Source organism: Aquarana catesbeiana, linkage group LG13, assembly GCF_042186555.1.
Source record: "Aquarana catesbeiana isolate 2022-GZ linkage group LG13, ASM4218655v1, whole genome shotgun sequence".
Lineage (NCBI taxonomy): Eukaryota > Metazoa > Chordata > Amphibia > Anura > Ranidae > Aquarana > Aquarana catesbeiana.
The window spans coordinates 218,524,923-218,547,974 of NC_133336.1; the positions used below are offsets into that span (position 1 = coordinate 218,524,923).

General features: G+C 53.3%; 1 protein-coding gene across 1 annotated transcript in view; it reads right to left on the reverse strand.

The window, feature by feature from the left end:
- Nucleotides 1–19,639, reverse strand: part of LOC141116508 (junctional adhesion molecule A-like) — a 28,230-nt gene extending 8,591 nt beyond the window's left edge. The window contains exons 1-2 of the mRNA XM_073608883.1: nucleotides 19,546–19,639; nucleotides 8,589–8,636 (exon numbers count right to left, since the gene is read on the reverse strand). Of these exons, the coding sequence (XP_073464984.1) occupies nucleotides 8,589–8,636; nucleotides 19,546–19,597 (100 nt within the window). The 5' untranslated portion in view covers nucleotides 19,598–19,639. The remainder of the gene's footprint in view (nucleotides 1–8,588; nucleotides 8,637–19,545) is intronic.
- Between the last annotated feature and the right edge of the window lie 3,413 nt (nucleotides 19,640–23,052).

Sequence of the window (23,052 nt, forward strand, 5' to 3'; positions counted from 1 at the left end):
ATATTAAGGGGAACCCCACACCCAAATTAAAATAAGGAAAGGTGTGGGGCCCCCAGGCCCTATATACTCTGAACAGCAGTATACAGGCGGTGCAAACAAGACAGGGACTGTAGGTTTGTTGTTAAGTAGAATCTGTTTGTAATTTTGAACATTTTTAACGTGTTTAGCTCCAGCCAAAAAATCTTTTCTAAGCTTTTTGGAAAACATAGGGAAGGGTTATCACCCCTGTGACATTTGTTTTGCTGTCTTTCCTCCTCTTCAGAAGATTTCACCTCACTTTTTGTCCCAATGGATTGGAAAGCATCAGTGGAAAGGAGAAATTGTTTTCCCATATTAACTCTTACAGGAGAGAATTTCCCTTCCTAGGGGTAGATTTCATCTCACTTCCTGTTGTCTCCTTCCGTTTGCAAGTAGGAGTCGTTTGTAAGTTAGATGTTTGAAAGTAGGGTCCTGCCCTATATACTCAGCAGAAATTTGGGCCTTAGGTGTTGCTGTGGCCACAACACTGTAAGCCCTCACAGGGCCCTGCTGTGAAATATTAGATCAAGAATTGTAATTACATGCCCCTGTTGAACAGGAGCTGAAAAATTAGGCCTTAGGCACTGGTGCTGGTGCCACAACACTGCAACCCCTCACAGACACTCTAGTTGGAACGCAGGAACGAGCCCTGCTGCAAAGTATTGCTTCAAAAATTGTAATTACACGCCCCTGTTAAACAAGGGCTGAAAAATTGGGCCTTAGGCACTGGTGCTGGTGCCACAACACTGCAACCCCTCACAGACACTCTAGTTGGAACGCAGGAACGAGCCCTGCTGCAAAGTATTGCTTCAAAAATTGTAATTACACGCCCCTGTTAAACAAGGGCTGAAAAATTGGGCCTTAGGCACTGGTGCTGGTGCCACAACACTGCAACCCCTCACAGACACTCTAGTTGGAACGCAGGAACGAGCCCTGCTGCAAAGTATTGCTTCAAAAATTGTAATTACACGCCCCTGTTAAACAGGGGCTGAAAAATTGTGCCTTAGGCACTGGTGGTGGCACCCAGAACCAAAAATGTTCTTACAAGCTATCAGCGTGATGATTGAGGAGGAAGAGGATAATTACTCAGGAATAGTCACTCAGCATCAGCATAGGCAGTCTTTGAAGGGATCTGAGATTTCAAAAAAAATTATTCGGTTACATCAGCATCAGGTGCTTGGTAGCTGGTGGTGATCCAAGACTCATTCATTTTTATGAAGGTCAGTCGATCGACCGAGTCAGTGGACAGAGGCACCCTGTGATCGGTTACCACGCCTCCAGCAGCACTGAATGTGCGTTCCGAAAGAACGCTGGATGCAGGACAGGCCAGTAGCTCAATTGCATACTGTGCAAGCTCTGGCCAGTGATCCATCCTCAAGACCCAGTAACCCAGAGGATTTTCGGTGGGAAAGGTGTCCAAGTCTGATCTTGCCCCTAGGTATTCCTGCACCATGTAAAACAGACGCTGGCGATGGTTGCTGGAACCGATCATACCTTGGGGCTGCGGACCAAAAAATTGTCTGAACGCATCGGTCAGACGGCCACCTTCTCCACCGCTCCTTCTTTGACTGACCGAAGCCTCAGCAACACGTTGTCCAGAAACAGGAATTTGTAATCTCCCAGTCTCTGGGAACGCATTGCACAGACCTTTCTGCAAGGCCTCCCGAAGATGTTTCATCCTCTGCTCCCTCTGCGATGGCAAGATAAGGTCCGCAACCTTACCCTTGTAACGTGGATCAAGGAGGGTTGCCAGCCAGTATTGGTCCTTCTCCTTGATACCACGAATACGAGGATCCTTACGCAGGCTTTGCAGGACCAGGGAGGCCATGCAGCGTAGGTTTGCTGAGGCATTCGGTCCGGAGTCCTCTGGGTCACTAAGGACGACATGGTCCGCAGCCACCTCCTCCCAGCCACGTACAAGTCCATGTGTTTCTTGGGACTGATCCCTTAAAGACTGCTGCTGATGCTGAGTGCCAGGCTCCACCTCCATACTGACACAATCTTCCTCCTCCTCCTCCTCCTCCTCCTCCTCCTCGTCCTCTTCCTGTGTGATCGGCGGGCACGCAGGAACACTGTCTGGATAAAGGGGGCCTTGAGAGCTAAGGAAGTCCTCCTCTTCCTGCCTCTGTTCTGCCTCAAGTGCCCTGTCCATTATTCCACGCAGCGTGTGCTCCAACAGGTGGACAAGGGGGACAGTGTCACTGATGCATGCACTGTCACTGCTCACCATCCTCGTGGACTCCTCAAATGGTGACAGGACAGTGCATGCATCCCTGATCATGGCCCACTGGCGTGGGGAAAAAAAACCAAGCTCCCCTGACCCTGTCCTGGTGCCATAGTCACACAGGTACTCATTGATGGCCCTCTGCTGCGTGTGCAGCCGCTGCAGCATGGCCAATGTTGAGTTCCACCTGGTGGGCATGTCACAGATTAGGCGGTTCTTGGGCAGGTTAAACTCCTTTTGGAGGTCCGTCAGCCGAGCACTGGCATTATATGACCGGCGGAAATGCACACAGACTTTCCTGGCCTGCCTCAGGACATCCTGTAAGCCCGGATACCTGCCCAAGAACTGCTGCACCACCAAGTTAAGGACGTGAGCCAAACAGGGCACATGGGTCATTTGTCCCTGTCGGAGGGCAGAGAGGAGGTTGGTGCCATTGTCGCAAACCACCATTCCTGCCTTAAGTTGGCGTGGCGCCAACCAGCTCTGAACCTGCCCCTGCAGAGCTGACAGAACCTCTGCCCCAGTGTGGCTCCTGTCCCCCAAGCACACCAGCTCAAGCACCGCATGGCATCTTTTGGCCTGCGTACTTGCGTAGCCCCTTGAACGACTACGGAGCACCGCTGGTTCCGAGGAAGAGGCCATGGAGGAAGAAGAAGAGGAGGGGGTGGAGGAGAGAGGTGTGTCACAATCAGCATTTTGGAGGCGTGGTGGCGGAACAACCTCCAACACTAGTGCACCTTGTCCTGCATCCTTCCCAGCTGCCAGCTGAGTCCCCCAATGCGCCGTGAAACTTAGGTAACGTCCCTGTCCATGCCTGCTGGACCATGAGTCAGCGGTAATATGCACCTTACCGCTGACCGCCCTGTCCAGCGAGGCATGGACATTGCCTTCCACATGCTGGTAGAGAGCCGGAATTGCCTTCCGTGAGAAAAAGTGGCGTTTGGGTACCTGCCACTGAGGAACCGCACATTCCACAAACTCACGGAAGGGGGCAGAGTCTACCAACTGAAAAGGCAGCAGTTGAAGTGCTAGCAATTTTGCCAAGCTAGCATTCAACCGTTGGGCATGTGGATGGCTGGGAGCAAACTTCTTTCGGCGGTGCAGCAGCTGGGGCAGGGAAATTTGCCTGGTACAATCTGACGTCGGTGTACCAAAATCAGATTGCCCACAAGTACGTGGCTGTGACACACCTAATTCTACACCTTCATTCCTCTCAGTGCAGGTCTCAGAGAGGACTGAAGGTCTAGTGGGGTTGGAGATCTCAGCTGATGAGGAGCAAGGAGAGGTCCTCTTTGTTCTTTGGTGTGGGTCTTTTAGATACGCTTGCCAACGAACTGCATGGCAGGTCAACATATGTCTGGTCAAGCATGTGGTACCCAAGCGGGAGATATTTTGGCCACGCGAGATACGCTTGAGACATATGTTGCAAATAGCAGCGGTGCGATCTGATGCACTCGTCTCAAAAAAGGCCCACACCAAAGAACTTTTTGAATAACGCGCAAAGACTGCAGCGCCCTGCACATGTGGAGCTTTGGGGTGTGATGCAGTCAATGTGCTGCCCTTAGGCTGGCCCCTGGAGGGCATCCTGCCTCGTTGGTGATGTGCTGCCGCCTCCTCCTCCTCCTCCTCCTCCTCCTCCTCCTCCTCCTCTCTCCTATCAGGCACCCACGTTGAGTCAGTGACCTCATCATCCCCTCCCTCCTCATCACTGGAGCAAACCTGGCAGTATGCTGCAGCAGGGGGAGCATGACTGCCAGATTGCTGTCCTTCTTGGGCACCCCCTCTGTCCGTGCTCGTGTTACTGCCTTCATCGAGCTCAGTATCGTCATCAGAGCCTTCCAAACGCTGGGCATCCTCCTGGAGCATGTACCCAACACTGTGGTCAAACAGTTCGAGGGACTCCTCAGGAGGACATGGTGGGGCTAGGGAAGGAGTCACTGATGACATTGAGCCAAGGGAAGAGGCCGCTGCTTTGCCAGACAAAGTACCCTGGGCATGGGTGAGAGAGGATGAGGAGGATGAGGACGGCTTGGTCATCCACTCGACCAAGTCTTCCGCATGTTGCGGCTCAACACGGCCAGCTGCCGAAAAAAAGGCCAAGCGTGTCCCATGGCCACGTGCTGATGAGGATGCACCGTCTCCACGACCAGCACTAGACACAGAGCCTGCTTGCCCTCTCTTATTGGCTTGTGACCGTCTGCCTCTCCTTCTTGGCCTTCCAGACATACTAATGGCCTGTAGCTGCACTAAGCTGGGATATATATATATATATATATATATACTGCAGCTAGCAAAATCAACTGCCTGCCTGTAGTATGAGAACACCACCAACCTTCTACAGGTAGCTTTAGCTGAACACTGTGAGCAGGACGCACCCCACTAACTTGTAGGTTTAGCTGAACACTGTGAGCAGGATGCACCCCACTAACTTGTAGGTTTAGCTGAACACTGTGAGCAGGACGCACTGCACTAACTGTAAATAGTCTAGCTGCCTGACTGTGGTACTAATAGGATCAAAAGAACACCAGTAATTTTCTTCAGGTAGCTTTATATACTGTAACAAGACAAGCCTGCCTGTCAGTAGGAAGATAACAGGAACGGATCTAGCTGAACACTGTGAGCAGGACGCACTGCACTAAATGTAAATAGTCTAGAAGATAACAGGAACGGATCTAGCTAAACTGAATACAGTGTATATATATATATATATATACACACAACACCTGGGATGCATATATATACACAATACACTGTAAGTGCAGCTAACTGACTGACTATCCTGCCTAATCTATCTAACTCAAATCAAATGACACTGTCTCTCTCTCTCTCTCTCTCTCTAAGCACACCGGAACACACTGCACAGGGCCGCCGTGCAGGCGGCCTTATATAGTGTGGGGCGTGTACTAAATCCCCTGAGCCATAATTGGCCAAAGCCTCCTTGGCTTTGGCCAATTACGGCTCTCTGTTAAGGCGGCGCTGTGATTGGCCAAGCATGCGGGTCATAGTGCATGCTTGGCCAATCATCAGCCAGCAATGCACTGCGATGCCGCAGTGAATTATGGGCCGTGACGCGCCACACGAATTTGGCGCGAACGGCCCATAAAGTTCGGAATTCGGCGAACGACCGAACAGCCGATGTTCGAGTCGAACACGAAGCTCATCAATACTTGCCAGGATTCAGGTCTAATAAAGTTCACTGATGGGTCAGCTGTATTCTGGGCTTTAATCACCAGACTAAGGCCGGCCATACACCTATAGATTATCTGCAGATTTTCTATGGTTAGATGGAAAAAGTGCAACAGATTCCTCCATCTACGCTGAACTGTGTGGATGGAGGAATCTCCCAGTGGGCCAAGCTTCAGTATCTTGTTAGTCGGCCCCGCTGGTTCTCAATCTAAACAATTCCTGAACCCAATCAGAATGTTCAGATATTGTGAGAGCCAGCGGGACCGACTAGTAAGATACTGAAGCTTGGCCCACTGGGAGATTCTTCCATCCACACAGTTCAGCGTAGATGGAGGAATCTGTTCCACTTTTTCCATCTGTCCATAGAAAATCTGCAGATAATCTATAGGTGCATGGCCAGGCTCTAGGCTCCCAGTTGGAGACGACTCCACCCTGTGGACAGGAGGTCTGGGAGTCAGTAGAGTCTCACCTAGGATCGGTGTATGGCCAGGCTCTAGGCTCCCAGTTGGAGATGACTCCACCCTGTAGACAGGAGGTCTGGGAGTCAGTAGGGTCTCACCTAGGATAGGTGTATGGCCAGGCTCTAGGCTCCCAGTTGGAGACAACTCCACCCTGTAGACAGGAGGTCTGGGAGTCAGTAGGGTCTCACCTAGGATAGGTGTATGGCCAGGCTCTAGGCTCCCAGTTGGAGATGACTCCACCCTGTGGACAGGAGGTCTGGGAGTCAGTAGAGTCTCACCTAGGATAGGTGTATGGCCAGGCTCTAGGCTCCCAGTTGGAGAGGACTCCACCCTGTGGACAGGAGGTCTGGGAGTCAGTAGGGTCTCACCTAGGATAGGTGTATGGCCAGGCTCTAGGCTCCCAGTTGGAGACGACTCCACCCTGTAGACAGGAGGTCTGGGAGTCAGTAGAGTCTCACCTAGGATAGGTGTATGGCCAGGCTCTAGGCTCCCAGTTGGAGACGACTCCACCCAGCAGACAGGTCTGGGAGTCAGTAGGGTCTCACCTAGGATAGGTGTATGGCCAGGCTCTAGGCTCCCAGTTGGAGATGACTCCACCCTGTGGACAGGAGGTCTGGGAGTCAGTAGAGTCTCAGCTAGGATAGGTGTATGGCCAGGCTCTAGGCTCCCAGTTGGAGAGGACTCCACCCTGTGGACAGGAGGTCTGGGAGTCAGTAGGGTCTCACCTAGGATAGGTGTATGGCCAGGCTCTAGGCTCCCAGTTGGAGAGGACTCCACCCTGTGGACAGGAGGTCTGGGAGTCAGTAGAGTCTCACCTAGGATAGGTGTATGGCCAGGCTCTAGGCTCCCAGTTGGAGAGGACTCCACCCTGTGGACAGGAGGTCTGGGAGTCAGTAGGGTCTCACCTAGGATAGGTGTATGGCCAGGCTCTAGGCTCCCAGTTGGAGAGGACTCCACCCTGTGGACAGGAGGTCTGGGAGTCAGTAGGGTCTCACCTAGGATAGGTGTATGGCCAGGCTCTAGGCTCCCAGTTGGAGAGGACTCCACCCTGTGGACAGGAGGTCTGGGAGTCAGTAGAGTCTCACCTAGGATAGGTGTATGGCCAGGCTCTAGGCTCCCAGTTGGAGAGGACTCCACCCTGTGGACAGGAGGTCTGGGAGTCAGTAGGGTCTCACCTAGGACAGGTGTATGGCCAGGCTCTAGGCTCCCAGTTGGAGACGACTCCACCCTGTAGACAGTAGGTCTGGGAGTCAGTAGAGTCTCACCTAGGATAGGTGTATGGCCAGGCTCTAGGCTCCCAGTTGGAGATGACTCCACCCATCAGACAGGAGGTCTGGGGGTCAGTAGAGTCTCACCTAGGATAGGTGTATGGCCAGGCTCTAGGCTCCCAGTTGGAGACGACTCCACCCTGTAGACAGAAGGTCTGGGAGTCAGTAGGGTCTCACCTAGGATAGGTGTATGGCCAGGCTCTAGGCTCCCAGTTGGAGATGACTCCACCCTGTAGACAGAAGGTCTGGGAGTCAGTAGAGTCTCACCTAGGATAGGTGTATGGCCAGGCTCTAGGCTCCCAGTTGGAGATGACTCCACCCTGTAGACAGGATGTCTGGGATTCAGTAGGGTCTCACCTAGGAGAGAGAGGTGGGAGTCGGTGTAGAACGAGGCTACTTGCTGTACACACGGAGGTGCTGAGCATCCGGTCTCTAGGAGACCAAGGCCCTAAAGTGTAAGGCCTGATCTGGAGAGCAAGCCGGGAGGTCTGCAATACTGAATACCCCTTCGGGGGAATCTTCTGTGTTTGCTTTGAACTTTCTTTTAAATAAAAGTGGGCAAAACCAGCCCTGAAATGGATAAAAACGAGTGGTGGTGTCCTTAAAGTGCTACCCTTGGAGTGAACCCCTGACACCGGGCACCAACATTTATAGATAGAGTTCATCTAGGGAACATCTGATTGCCTCTCGGGGATGTAGCAGATGGGATTGTGCTTTGCTGGGTTTTCTCCTTCCTCTGGACAAGCCGTAATCCCAACCCTGAGCTGCTCTCTTGATTCTGGATTGGCCCTCAGACAGCCTGAAGCCAGATGTCCCCAGAATAGGCCCAATCTCCGGCCTAGCAGCCCAGGCAACACGACACACGTCCAACCAGACAGCCATCTAGGTGCCACAGAACATCGATCACCTGACTCTACCCGAATATAGAGGTTCTCCCAGCAGGCCAAGGGATCCAAAAAACCACCGCCCATTGGCTGAGATACCCCATATACCCATAATCTGACCTTGGGTTGTCCTTCTCATATCTAATTCCACCAAATACCCGGCCACCTAGTGGTAGAAGAGAAAAGTGCAACAAGGCCAAACATAGGGAGAAATCAATAGATCTCCATCAATCGACCAGGATAACTACTCCGGACAAGTCCATTTATGAGGAGCGTCCCTGACTATACCCCAGGGGGCTCATCTCCTATATACAGAACATCTATAATCTCCAGTCTGGGGTCATATAATGTGATGACATCATATATAACCTCCGGGGAGCTCCTCTCCTATATACAGAACATCTATAATCTCCGGGGAGCTCCTCTCCTATATACAGAACATCTATAATCTCCAGTCTGGGGTCATATAATGTGATAATGACATCATATATAATCTCCGGGGAGCTCCTCTCCTATATACAGAACATCTGATTGGATGAAGTCTTACTCTCTCCTTCCTTCAGGTTGATGGCCGGGCTACAAAGAACTGCCGTCCCTGTGGAGAGAAGAGAACATGGTGAGTATAGGAGGGAGGGGGAGAGAGTGCGAGGAGAGGAGAAGAGTGCGAAGAGAAGAGACGAAGAGCGTGAGAAGAGGAGAAGAGTGCAAGGAGAAGAGCGCAAGGAGAGGAGAAGAGGGTGAGGAGAGGAGAAGAGAGCATGAGGAGAGAAGAGCGTGAAGAGAAGAGCGCGAGGAGAGGAGAAGAGCGCAAGGAGAGGAGAAGAGCGCAAGGAGAGGAGAAGAGGGCGAGGAGAGGAGAAGAGGGCGAGGAGAGGAGAGTGTGAGGAGAGGAGAAGAGCGCGAGGAGAAAAGAGCTCGAGGAGAAGAGTGCAAAGAGAAGAGACGAAGAGCGTGAGAAGAGGAGAAGAGCGCGAGGAAAGGAGGAGAAGAGGGTGAGGAGAAGAGGGCGAGGAGAGGAGAAGAGGGCGAGGAGAGGAGAAGAGGGCGAGGAGAGGAGAAGAGGGCGAGGAGAGGAGAAGAGGGCGAGGAGAGTGCGAGGAGAGGAGAAGAGAGCACGAGGAGAAGAGGGCGAGGAGAGGAGAAGAGGGCGAGGAGAGGAGAAGAGGGCGAGGAGAGGAGGAGAGGAGAGTGCGAGGAGAGGAGAAGAGAGCACGAGGAGAAGAGTGCGAGGAGAGGAGAAGAGGGCGAGGAGAGGAGAAGAGGGCGAGGAGAGGAGAAGAGGGCGAGGAGAGGAGAAGAGTGCGAAGAGAAGAGACGAAGAGCGTGGGAAGAGGAGAAGAGCGCAAGGAGAAGAGCGCAAGGAGAGGAGAAGAGGGTGAGGAGAGGAGAAGAGGGCGAGGAGAGGAGAGTGTGAGGAGAGGAGAAGAGCGCGAGGAGAAAAGAGCTCGAGGAGAAGAGTGCAAAGAGAAGAGACGAAGAGCGTGAGAAGAGGAGAAGAGCGCGAGGAAAGGAGGAGAAGAGGGTGAGGAGAAGAGGGCGAGGAGAGGAGAAGAGGGCGAGGAGAGGAGAGTGCGAGGAGAGGAGAAGAGAGCACGAGGAGAAGAGGGCTAGGAGAGGAGAAGAGGGCGAGGAGAGAAGAAGAGGGCGAGGAGAGGAGGAGAGGGAGAGGAGAGTGCGAGGAGAAGAGAGCGCGAGGAGAGGAGAAGAGGAGAGGAGAAGAGGGCGAGGAGAGGAGAAGAGCGCGAAGAGAAGAGTGTGAGGAGAGGAGAAGAGTGCGAGGAAAGGAGAAGAGCGTGAGGAAAGGAGAAGAGGGCGAGGAGAGGAGCAGAGGAGAGTGCGAGGAGAGGAGAAGAGCGCAAGAAGAGGAGAAGAGCGTGAGTAAAAGAGAAGAGCGCGAGGAGAGGAGAAGAGGGCGAGGAGAGGAGAAGAGGGCGAGGAGAGGAGAAGAGCGCGAGGAGAGGAGAAGAGGGCGAGGAAAGGAGAAGAGGGCGAGGAAAGGAGAAGAGGGCGAGGAAAGGAGAAGAGGGCGAGGAAAGGAGAAGAGGAGAGTGCGAGGAGAGGAGAAGAGGAGAGTGCGAGGAGAGGAGAAGAGCGCAAGAAGAGGAGAAGAGCGCGAGGAAAGGAGAAGGCGAGGAGAGGAGGAGAGGAGAGTGCGAGGAGAGAAGAGAGCACGAGGAGAAGAGCGTGAGGAAAGGAGAAGAGGGCGAGGAGAGGAGAAGAGAGCACGAGGAGAAGAGAGCACGAGGAGAAGAGGGCGAGGAGAGGAGAAGAGCGCGAGTAAAAGAGAAGAGTGCGAGGAGAGGAGAGGAGGAGAGGAAAATGCGAGGAGAGGAGAAGAGAGCACGAGGAGAAGAGTGCGAGGAGAGGAGAAGAGCGCGAGGAAAGGAGAAGAGCGCGAGGAAAGGAGAAGAGCGCGAGGAAAGGAGAAGAGCGCGAGGAAAGGAGAAGAGCGCGAGGAAAGGAGAAGAGCGCGAGGAAAGGAGAAGAGTGCGATGAGAAGAGCACAAGGAGAAGAGCGCGAGGAGAAGAGTGCGAGGAGAGGAGAAGAGGGCAAGGAGAGGAGAAGATGGTGAGGAGAGGAGAGTGCGAGGAGAGGAGAAGAGGGCTAGGAGAGGAGAAGAGGAGAGGAGAAGAGGGTGAGGAGAGGAGAAGAGGGTGAGGAGAGGAGAAGAGAGCACGAGGAGAAGAGTGTGAGGAGAGGAGAAGAGGGCGAGGAGAAGAGAAGAGGGCGAGGAGAAGAGAAGAGGGCGAGGAGAAGAGGGCGAGGAGAGGAGAAGAGGGCGAGGAGAGGAGAAGAGGGCGAGGAGAGGAGAAGAGGGCGAGGAGAGGAGAAGAGGGCGAGGAGAGGAGAAGAGGGCGAGGAGAAGAGTGCGAGGAAAGGAGAAGAGCGTGAGGAAAGGAGAAGAGGGTGAGGAGAGGAGCAGAGGAGAGTGCGAGGAGAGGAGAAGAGCGCAAGAAGAGGAGAAGAGCGCGAGTAAAAGAGAAGAGCGCGAGTAAAAGAGAAGAGCGCGAGGAGAGAAGAGGGCGAGGAAAGGAGAAGAGGGCGAGGAGAGGAGAAGAGCGCGAGGAGAGGAGAAGAGCGCGAGGAAAGGAGAAGAGGAGAGTGCGAGGAGAGGAGAAGAGCGCAAGAAGAGGAGAAGAGCGCGAGGAAAGGAGAAGGCGAGGAGAGGAGGAGAGGAGAGTGCGAGGAGAGGAGAAGAGAGCACGAGGAGAAGAGCGTGAGGAAAGGAGAAGAGGGCGAGGAGAGGAGAAGAGCGTGAGGAAAGGAGAAGAGGGCGAGGAAAGGAGAAGAGCGCGAGTAAAAGAGAAGAGTGCGAGGAGAGGAGAAGGCGAGGAGAGGAGGAGAGGAAAATGCGAGGAGAGGAGAAGAGAGCACGAGGAGAAGAGTGCGAGGAGAGGAGAAGAGCGCAAGAAGAGGAGAAGAGCGCGAGGAAAGGAGAAGAGCGCGAGGAGAGGAGAAGAGCGCAAGGAGAGGAGAAGAGGGTGAGGAGAGGAGAAGAGTGCGATGAGAAGAGCACAAGGAGAAGAGCGTGAGGAGAGGAGAAGAGTGCGAGGAGAGGAGAAGAGCGCAAGGAGAGGAGAAGAGGGTGAGGAGAGGAGAATGTGAGGAGAGGAGAAGAGTGCGAGGAGAAAAGAGCTCGAGGAGAAGAGTGCAAAGAGAAGAGACGAAGAGCGCGAGGAAAGGAGGAGAAGAGGGTGAGAAGAGTGGGAGGAGAGGAGAAGAGGGCGAGGAGAGGAGAAGAGGGTGAGGAGAGGAGAAGAGGGCGAGGAGAGTGCGAGGAGAGGAGAAGAGAGCACGAGGAGAAGAGTGCGAGGAGAGGAGAAGAGGGCGAGGAGAGGAGAAGAGGGCGAGGAGAGGAGAGTGCGAGGAAAGGAGAAGAGCGCGAGGAGAGGAGAAGAGGGCGAGGAGAGGAAAAGAGGGCGAGGAGAGGAGAAGAGGGCGAGGAGAGGAGAAGAGGACGAGGAGAGGAGAAGAGGACGAGGAGAGGAGAAGAGAGCACGAGGAGAAGAGTGCGAGGAGAAGAGTGCGAGGAAAGGAGGAGAAGAGGGTGAGGAGAAGAGTGGGAGGAGAGGAGAAGAGGGCGAGGAGAGGAGAAGAGGGCGAGGAGAGGAGAAGAGGGCGAGGAGAGGAGAAGAGGGCGAGGAGAGGAGGAGAGTGCGAGGAGAGGAGAAGAGAGCACGAGGAGAAGAGTGCGAGGAGAGGAGAAGAGGGCGAGGAGAGGAGAAGAGGGCGAGGAGAGGAGAAGAGGGCGAGGAGAGGAGAAGAGGGCGAGGAGAGGAGAAGAGGGCGAGGAGAGGAGAAGAGGGCGAGGAGAGGAGAAGAGCGCGAGGAGAGGAGAAGAGGGTGAGGGGAGGAGAAGAGTGCGATGACAAGAGCGCAAGGAGAAGAGGGTGAGGAGAGGAGAAGAGGGCGAGGAGAGGAGAAGAGCGTGAGGAAAGGAGAAGAGGGCGAGGAAAGGAGAAGAGCGCGAGTAAAAGAGAAGAGTGCGAGGAGAGGAGAAGGCGAGGAGAGGAGGAGAGGAAAATGCGAGGAGAGGAGAAGAGAGCACGAGGAGAAGAGTGCGAGGAGAGGAGAAGAGCGCAAGAAGAGGAGAAGAGCGCGAGGAAAGGAGAAGAGCGCGAGGAAAGGAGAAGAGCGCGAGGAGAGGAGAAGAGCGCAAGGAGAGGAGAAGAGGGTGAGGAGAGGAGAAGAGTGCGATGAGAAGAGCACAAGGAGAAGAGCGTGAGGAGAGGAGAAGAGTGCGAGGAGAGGAGAAGAGCGCAAGGAGAGGAGAAGAGGGTGAGGAGAGGAGAATGTGAGGAGAGGAGAAGAGTGCGAGGAGAAAAGAGCTCGAGGAGAAGAGTGCAAAGAGAAGAGACGAAGACCGCGAGGAAAGGAGGAGAAGAGGGTGAGAAGAGTGGGAGGAGAGGAGAAGAGGGCGAGGAGAGGAGAAGAGGGCGAGGAGAGTGCGAGGAGAGGAGAAGAGAGCACGAGGAGAAGAGTGCGAGGAGAGGAGAAGAGGGCGAGGAGAGGAGAGTGCGAGGAAAGGAGAAGAGCGCGAGGAGAGGAGAAGAGGGCGAGGAGAGGAAAAGAGGGCGAGGAGAGGAGAAGAGGACGAGGAGAGGAGAAGAGGACGAGGAGAGGAGAAGAGGACGAGGAGAGGAGAAGAGAGCACGAGGAGAAGAGTGCGAGGAGAAGAGTGCGAGGAAAGGAGGAGAAGAGGGTGAGGAGAAGAGTGGGAGGAGAGGAGAAGAGGGCGAGGAGAGGAGAAGAGGGCGAGGAGAGGAGAAGAGGGCGAGGAGAGGAGGAGAGGAGAGTGCGAGGAGAGGAGAAGAGTGCGAGGAGAGGAGAAGAGAGCACGAGGAGAAGAGTGCGAGGAGAGGAGAAGAGGGCGAGGAGAGGAGAAGAGGGCGAGGAGAGGAGAAGAGGGCGAGGAGAGGAGAAGAGGGCGAGGAGAGGAGAAGAGGGCGAGGAGAGGAGAAGAGGGCGAGGAGAGGAGAAGAGCGCGAGGAGAGGAGAAGAGCGCGAGGAGAGGAGGAGAGGAGAGTGCGAGGAGAGGAGAAGAGTGCGAGGAGAGGAGAAGAGAGCACGAGGAGAAGAGTGCGAGGAGAGGAGAAGAGGGCGAGGAGAGGAGAAGAGGGCGAGGAGAGGAGAAGAGGGCGAGGAGAGGAGAAGAGCGCGAGGAGAGGAGAAGAGGGTGAGGGGAGGAGAAGAGTGCGATGACAAGAGCGCAAGGAGAAGAGGGTGAGGAGAGGAGAAGAGGGCGAGGAGAGGAGAGTGTGAGGAGAGGAGAAGAGCGCGAGGAGAAAAGAGCTCCAGAAGAGTGCAAAGAGAAGAGACGAAGAGCGTGAGGAAAGGAGGAGAAGAGGGTGAGGAGAAGAGTGGGAGGAGAGGAGAAGAGGGCGAGGAGAGGAGGAGAGGAGAGTGCGAGGAGAAGAGAAGAGAGCACGAGGAGAAGAGTGCGAGGAGAGGAGAAGCGGGCGAGGAGAGGAGAAGAGGGTGAGGAGAGGAGAAGAGGGCGAGGAGAGGAGAAGAGCGTGAGGAAAGGAGAAGAGGGCGAGGAGAGGAGAAGAGAGCACGAGGAGAAGAGCGCGAGTAAAAGAGAAAAGAGTGCGAGGAGAGGAGAAGGCGAGGAGAGGAGGAGAGGAGAGCGCGAGGAGAGGAGAAGAGAGCACGAGGAGAGGAGAAGAGCGCGAGGAAAGAAGAAGAGCGCGAGGAGAGGAGAAGAGTGCGAGGAGAGGAGAAGAGTGCGAGGAGAGGAGAAGAGTGCGAGGAGAGGAGAAGAGGGTGAGGAGAGGAGAAGAGGGTGAGGAGAGGAGAAGAGGAGAGTGCGAGGAGAGGAGAAGAGTGGGAGGAGAGGAGAAGAGCGCAAGGAGAGAAGAGGGTGAGGAGAGGAGAGTGTGAGGAGAGGAGAAGAGTGCGAGGAGAAAAGTGCAAAGAGAAGAGACGAAAAGCGCGAGGAAAGGAGGAGAAGAGGGTGAGGAGAAGAGTGGGAGGAGAGGAGAAGAGGGCGAGGAGAGGAGAAGAGGGTGAGGAGAGGAGAAGAGGGCGAGGAGAGGAGAAGAGGGCGAGGAGAAAAGTGTGAGGAGAGGAGAGGAGGAGAGGAGAGTGCGAGGAGAGGAGAAGAGAGCACGAGGAGAAGAGCGCAAGAAGAGGAGAAGAGCGCGAGGAAAGGAGAAGAGTGCGAGGAGAGGAGAAGGCGAGGAGAGGAGGAGAGGAGGAGAGGAGGAGAGGAGGAGAGGAGAGTGTGAAGAGAGGAGAAGAGAGCACGAGGAGAAGAGAAGAGAGCACGAGGAGAAGAGCGCAAGAAGAGGAGAAGAGCGCGAGTAAAAGAGAAGAGTGCGAGGAGAGGAGAAGGCGAGGAGAGGAGGAGCGGAGAGTGCGAGGAGAGGAGAAGAGAGCACGAGGAGAAGAGTGGGAGGAGAGGAGAAGAGGGCGAGGAGAGGAGAAGAGCGCGAAGAGAAGAGAGTGTGAGGAGAGGAGAAGAGTGCGAGGAAAGGAGAAGAGCGTGAGGAGAGGAGAAGAGGGCGAGGAGAGGAGGAGAGGACAGTGCGAGGAGAGGAGAAGAGCGCAAGAAGAGGAGGAGAGGAGAGTGCGAGGAGAGGAGAAGAGTGCGAGGAGAGGAGAAGAGTGCGATGAGAAGAGCGCAAGGAGAAGAGAAGAGTGCGAGGAGAGGAGAAGAGCGCGAGGAGAGGAGAAGAGGGCGAGGAGAGGAGAAGAGGGCGAGGAGAGGAGAAGAGTGCGATGAGAATAGCGCAAGGAGAAGAGTGCGAGGAGAGGAGAAGAGGGCGAGGAGAGGAGGAGAGGAGAGTGCGAGGAGAGGAGAAGAGTGCGAGGAGAGGAGAAGAGTGCGAGGAGAGGAGAAGAGTGCGATGAGAAGAGCGCAAGGAGAAGAGTGCGAGGAGAGGAGAAGAGTGCGAGGAGAGGAGAAGAGCGCGAGGAGAGGAGAAGAGGGCGAGGAGAGGAGAAGAGGGCGAGGAGAGGAGAAGAGTGCGATGAGAATAGCGCAAGGAGAAGAGTGCGAGGAGAGGAGAAGAGGGCGAGGAGAGGAGGAGAGGAGAGTGCGAGGAGAGGAGAAGAGTGCGAGGAGAGGAGAAGAGTGCGAGGAGAGGAGAAGAGTGCGATGAGAAGAGCGCAAGGAGAAGAGTGCGAGGAGAGGAGAAGAGTGCGAGGAGAGGAGAAGAGCGCGAGGAGAGGAGAAGAGGGCGAGGAGAGGAGAAGAGGGCGAGGAGAGGAGAAGAGGGCGAGGAGAGGAGAAGAGTGCGATGAGAATAGCGCAAGGAGAAGAGTGCGAGGAGAGGAGAAGAGCGTGAGGAGAGGAGAAGAGCGTGAGGAGAGGAGAAGAGCGTGAGGAGAGGAGAAGAGCATGAGGAGAGGAGAAGAGGGCGAGGAGAGGAGAAGAGGGCGAGGAGAGGAGAAGAGGGCGAGGAGAGGAGAAGAGTGCGATGAGAAGAGCGCAAGGAGAAGAGGGTGAGGAGAGGAGAAGAGTGCGAGGAGAAGAGAAGAGCGTGAGGAGAGGAGAAGAGCGTGAGGAGAGGAGAAGAGCGTGAGGAGAGGAGAAGAGCGTGAGGAGAGGAGAAGAGCGTGAGGAGAGGAGAAGAGGGCGATGAGAAGAGCGCAAGGAGAAGAGTGCGAGGAGAGGAGAAGAGCGTGAGGAGAGGAGAAGAGCGTGAGGAGAGGAGAAGAGCGTGAGGAGAGGAGAAGAGCGTGAGGAGAGGAGAAGAGCGTGAGGAGAGGAGAAGAGGGCGAGGAGAGGAGAAGAGGGCGAGGAGAGGAGAAGAGTGCGATGAGAAGAGCGCAAGGAGAAGAGGGTGAGGAGAGGAGAAGAGTGCGAGGAGAAGAGAAGAGCGTGAGGAGAGGAGAAGAGCGTGAGGAGAGGAGAAGAGCGTGAGGAGAGGAGAAGAGCGTGAGGAGAGGAGAAGAGCGTGAGGAGAGGAGAAGAGCGTGAGGAGAGGAGAAGAGGGCGATGAGAAGAGCGCAAGGAGAAGAGTGCGAGGAGAGGAGAAGAGCGTGAGGAGAGGAGAAGAGCGTGAGGAGAGGAGAAGAGGGCGATGAGAAGAGCGCAAGGAGAAGAGTGCGAGGAGAGGAGAAGAGCGTGAGGAGAGGAGAAGAGGGCGATGAGAAGAGCGCAAGGAGAAGAGTGCGAGGAGAGGAGAAGAGCGTGAGGAGAGGAGAAGAGCGTGAGGAGAGGAGAAGAGGGCGATGAGAAGAGCGCAAGGAGAAGAGTGCGAGGAGAGGAGAAGAGCGTGAGGAGAGGAGAAGAGCGTGAGGAGAGGAGAAGAGGGCGAGGAGAGGAGAAGAGGGCGAGGAGAGGAGAAGAGGGCGAGGAGAGGAGAAGAGGGCGAGGAGAGGAGAAGAGGGTAAGGAGAGGAGAAGAGAGCATGAGGAGAGAAGAGCGTGAAGAGAAGAGCGCAAGGAGAGGAGAAGAGGGTGAGGAGAGGAGAAGAGGGTGAGGGGAGGAGAAGAGTGCGATGAGAAGAGCGCAAGGAGAAGAGGGTGAGGAGAGGAGAAGAGGGCGAGGAGAGGAGAGTGTGAGGAGAGGAGAAGAGTGCAAAGAGAAGAGACGAAGAGCGTGAGAAGAGGAGAAGAGCGCGAGGAAAGGAGGCGAAGAGGGTGAGGAGAAGAATGGGAGGAGAGGAGAAGAGCGCGAGGAGAGGAGAAGGCGAGGAGAGGAGGAGAGGAGAGTGCGAGGAGAGGAGAAGAGAGCACGAGGAGAAGAGTGCGAGGAGAGGAGAAGAAGGCGAGGAGAGGAGAAGAAGGCGAGGAGAGGAGAAGAGTGCGAGGAGAGGAGGAGGAGAGGAGAAGAGAGCATGAGGAGAAGAGTGCGAGGAGAGGAGAAGAGCGCGAGGAGAGGAGAAGAGAGCACGAGGAGAAGAGTGCGAGGAGAGGAGAAGAGCGCGAGTAAAAAAGAGGAGAGGAGAAGGCGAGGAGAGGAGAGGAGGAGAGGAGAGTGCGAGGAGAGGAGAAGAGAGCACGAGGAGAAGAGTGCGAGGAGAGGAGAAGAGTGGGAGGAGAGGAGGAGAGGAGAGCACGAGGAGAAGAGAAGAGAGCACGAGGAGAAGAGTGCGAGGAGAGGAGAAGAAGGCGAGGAGAGGAGAAGAGGGCGAGGAGAGGAGAAGAGGGTGAGGAGAGGAGAAGAGCGTGAGAAAAGGAGAAGAGGGCGAGGAGAGGAGAAGAGGAGAGTGTGAGGAGAGGAGAAGAGTGCGAGGAGAGGAGAAGAGGGCGAGGAGAGGAGAAGAGGGCGAGGAGAGGAGAAGAGGGCGAGGAGAGGAGAAGAGGGCGAGGAGAGGAGAAGAGGGCGAGGAGAGGAGAAGAGCGCGAGGAGAGGAGAAGAGCGCGAGGAAAGGAGGAGAAGAGGGTGAGGAGAAGAGTGGGAGGAGAGGAGAAGAGGGTGAGGAGAGGAGAAGAGGGCGAGGAGAGGAGAAGAGGGCGAGGAGAGGAGAAGAGCGCGAAGAGAAGAGTGTGAGGAGAGGAGAAGAGTGCGAGGAGAGGAGAAGAGCGCAAGAAGAGGAGAAGAGGGCGAGGAGAGGAGAAGAGCGCGAAGAGAAGAGTGTGAGGAGAGGAGAAGAGCGCAAGAAGAGGAGAAGAGGGCGAGGAGAGAAGAAGAGGACAGGTAGGTGATCTCTGGTGATAGAACTTCACCACAAATATAGAAAATACAACAAATCAAATCTTTATTAGCCAACAAAATAAAGTCACAGCGATAATAATAATAATAATAATATAATAATAATAATAATAATAATAATAATAATAATAATAATAATAATAATAATAATAATAATAATATAATAATAATAATAATATAATAATAATAATAATAATAATAATAATAATAATAATAATATAATAATAATAATAATAATAATAATAATAATATAATAATAATAATAATAATATTCTCCTCGGATGTCTGGATGATGAATCACAAATCAACACCAAACTTCACCAACATGAAATTACAGAGGAGCCCAGAGGGTGGCGATGAAGAGCTGACAGACCACGTCGTACATCACTACCTTCTCACCTTCATGATTGTTGGCCGACAATTGTGTGCCGTGTGTATGGAGGACAAGATTAGGCCACGCCCTTCAGACAAAAGTCCACAGATTTGTTGGCCAACAATCCGATCGTATGTACAGGTAGGTGATAGGAGAGGTAAGTAGACCAGTAAAGTAAAGCCAAGTACTCACCCCCCACACTCCTCTCAGGTAAGTACTCACCTAGACTGAGGAGCGCCCCCCACACTCCTCTCAGGTAAGTACTCACCTAGACTGAGGAGCAGCACCCCCCACACTCCTCTCAGGTAAGTACTCACCTAGACTGAGGAGCACCCCCCACACTCCTCTCAGGTAAGTACTCACCTAGACTGAGGAGCACCCCCCACACTCCTCTCAGGTAAGTACTCACCTAGACTGAGGAGCACCCCCCACACTCCTCTCAGGTAAGTACTCACCTAGACTGAGGAGCACCCCCCACACTCCTCTCAGGTAAGTACTCACCTAGACTGAGGAGCACCCCCCACACTCCTCTCAGGTAAGTACTCACCTAGACTGAGGAGCACCCCCCACACTCCTCTCAGGTAAGTACTCACCTAGACTGAGGAGCACCCCCCACACTCCTCTCAGGTAAGTACTCACCTAGACTGAGGAGCACCCCCCACACTCCTCTCAGGTAAGTACTCACCTAGACTGAGGAGCAGCACCCCCCACACTCCTCTCAGGTAAGTACTCACCTAGACTGAGGAGCACCCCCCACACTCCTCTCAGGTAAGTACTCACCTAGACTGAGGAGTAGCACCCCCCACACTCCTCTCAGGTAAGTACTCACCTAGACTGAGGAGTAGCGCCCCCCACACTCCTCTCAGGTAAGTACTCACCTAGACTGAGTAGCGCCCCCCACACTCCTCTCAGGTAAGTACTCACCTAGACTGAGGAGTAGCGCCCCCCACACTCCTCTCAGGTAAGTACTCACCTAGACTGAGGAGTAGCGCCCCCCACACTCCTCTCAGGTAGGTACTCACCTAGACTTAGAAGCACCCCCCACACTCCTCTTATGGCCACCATCTTCTTCATCTCTCTGGCCAGTTTCTGTCATTTTATGGAAAAAAATAGCCCTGACCCCGCCCTCACCTGACCCCACCCTCGCCCTCGCCTGACCTCGCCCTCGCCTCTTTTCTTTGAGGATTTTAATAGGCTTGGCTACTGAGTAACTGATTACAATCATAAAAGTGATGGAATGTATTGTCAGGGTGATAACGAGGTTCTGTTATCAGGAGACGTGTGAGAAGGTGAAAGTGACACCACCTCCAGGTTCCTCATTAACTCGTTGGGCACCAAGTGTGGGTCACATAGGAGGTCTACCCTGGGGTGGGTTCTTTGGGCGATGAACGGGGTCACTTGTCCCCACACAGGGGTGACACCTCCCCCAAAGGTGTGCTCACCAATACCCTAGACCAGGTGAGGACCAAGGTCATGTGAAAGTCATACATTAAGGCAATTCCCCAACTCCGAGAGGAGCCACATGTGTAGAGTTGTATGTGGTGGTCCTCCAGAAGATGTTGTCCCTTGTCCTTCACACTTGTACAGGTGGATGTGCTGCAATAGGAGGGACATGGAGAGCCTGTGCCGTTTCCACCAGTCAAAGTACCTATGACAGACCCGGCAAGTCCCCGGCAAGTCCTTGGCAAGTCCTCAGCAAATCCCCGGCAAGTCTTAGGCAAATCCTCGGCAAGTTCCCAGCACGTCCTTGGCAAGTCCCCGGCAAGTCCCCGGCAAGTCCCCGGCAAGTCCTCGGCAAGTCCTCGGCAAGTCCCCGGCAAGTCCTCGGCAAGTCCTCGGCAAATCCCCGGCAAGTCCCCGGCAAGTCCTCGGCAAATCCCCGGCAAGTCTTAGGCAAATCCTCGGCAAGTCCCCGGCAAGTCCTCAGCAAATCCCCGGCAAGTCCCCGGCAAGTACTTGGCAAGTCCTCGGCAAGTTCCCGGCAAGTCCTCGGCACGTCTTCAGCAAGTCCTCGGCACAGTGGTGCATCTGTGGGACTAAAATTACCTCCCAGTCTTAGTCCGGAGGGTTCAATATTGAGTTGGCTCCCCCCTTTGCAGCTATAACAGCTTCACCTCTTCTGGGAAGGCCGTCCACAAGGTTTAGGAGGGTGTCTATGGGAATGTTTGACCATTCTTCCAGAAGAGCATTTGTGAGGTCAGGCACTGATGTTGGATGAGAAGGCCTGGCTCGCAGTCTACTCTCTAATTCATCCCAAACTGCCCCCCACCCACAGGATGATGTGAGCAATAAACCTTCTAGATATTTGGCGCCGAGAGGTTTAAATGAAGAGATAGAATTGAAAAGGACAACATGATATCCTGCAGATCCAGAATCTCCCTTCTCATGGTGTTTCCAATAGTAGAACAAAGTCCCCTCCCCCCACAAAGGGATCACTTTCTTTTACAGACGTTTCTTTCTACTCCCTTTATCTGTTATAATCTCTGGTGTTATAATGGATGAGAACTTTATATTCATCTTCTGTACTCTATATACTCTGATAGTGAATATACAATGAGTAGAGAGTGTATATAATATAGAGTGTATATAATATAGAGTGTATATAATATAGAGTATATAGAGTGTATATAATATAGAGTATATACAGTGAGGGGGAAATATCGATCGTCTCCCCTGCAGATTGTGTAAGTTTTGCCCCCTTACATAGAAATGAAGGGTCTATAATTTTTATCATAGGTGTATTTTATATGATAGAGACAGAATATCAACCAAAAATCCAGAAAAATCACACAATACAAATGTTATAAATGGAGTAAAATAAGTATTTGCTCCCCTTAGTAGTTGGTGGAGAAACCCTTGTTGGTGATCACAGAGGTCAGACGTTTCTTGTAGGTGGTGATCAGTTTCCACACATCTCAGGAGGGATTTTGTCTTCTTTACAGATCTTCTCTAAATCCTGAAGGTTTCTTGGCCACTCGAAGTTTCAGCTCCTCCATACATTTTCTATAGGATTAAGGTCTGGAGACTGGATAGGCCACTCCATGACCTTCGTGTGCTTCTTCTTGAGCCCCTCCTTTGTTGCCTTGGCGATATGTTTTGGGTCATTGTCATGCTGGAAGACCCATCCATGACCCATCTTCAGTGTTCTGGATGAGGGAAGAAGGTTCTCCTCCAAGATCTTATAATACATGGCCCCGTCCATTGGACCCTCAATGTGGCAAAGTCGGCCTGAACCTTTATCAGAGAAACACCCCAAATCATCATGTTTCCACCTCCGTGTGTGACTGTAGGGATGATGTGACTGTAGGGATGGTGTGTGACTGTAGGGATGGTGTGTGACTGTAGGGATGGTGTGTGACTGTAGGGATGGTGTGTGACTGTAGGGATGGTGTGTGACTGTAGGGATGGTGGTGTGACTGTAGGGATGGTGTGTGACTGTAGGGATGGTGTGTGACTGTAGGGATGGTGTGTGACTGTAGGGATGGTGTGTGACTGTAGGGATGGTGTGTGACTGTAGGGATGGTGTGTGACTGTAGGGATGATGATGTGACTGTAGGGATGGTGTGTGACTGTAGGGATGATGTGTGACTGTAGGGATGATGTGTGACTGTAGGGATGATGTGTGACTGTAGGGATGGGGTTCTTTTTTCTTCCTCCAAATACGGCGAGTCGAATTAATACCAAAGATCTGAATTTTGGTCTCCTCTGACCACAGAACTTTCTCCTTCTCTGAATCATTTAGATGTTGATTGGTAGACTTCAGACGTTCCTCTACATGTGTCTTCCTGAGGAGGACCTTGCTGGGGCTGCAGAATTTCAATCCATGGTGGTGTATTGTGTTACCAATGGTTTGTTTGGTGACTGAGGTCCCAACTGCCTTGAGATCCTTCACAAGCTCCTCCCGTGTAGTTCTGGGCGGATCCCTCACTTTTCTCATGACCATCCTCACCCCATGAGGAGAAATCTTCCATGGAGCTCCAGACTGAGCCCCATGAGGAGAAATCCAACAGTTGTCTTCTCCTCACCAAGCTTCTTGCTGATGGTCTTGTAGCCCATTCCAGCCTTGTGCAGGTCTACAATCTTCTCCCTGACGTCCTCTGACAGATCTTTGGTCTTCCCCATGATGGTGAGGATTGAATGGAAGAAAGAGATTCTGTGGACAGGTGTCTTTTATACACATAACGAGTTGTCGTTAGGAGAACCTTCTTACATTGACAGGACTAATCTGTGTACCACATGAGGACCTACTGTAGTGTCTGTGTGTACTCTATATATACCCCCCATATATACTATATACACTCTCTATATACGCCATATATACCCCCCATATATACTATATACACTATATACTCCATATATACCCCCATATATACACTCTCCATATACTTCATATATACCCCCCATATATACTATATACACTCTCTATATACCCCATATATACTATATACACTCTCTATATACTCCATATATACTATATACACTCTCTATATACTCCATATATACTATATACACTCTCTATATACTCGATA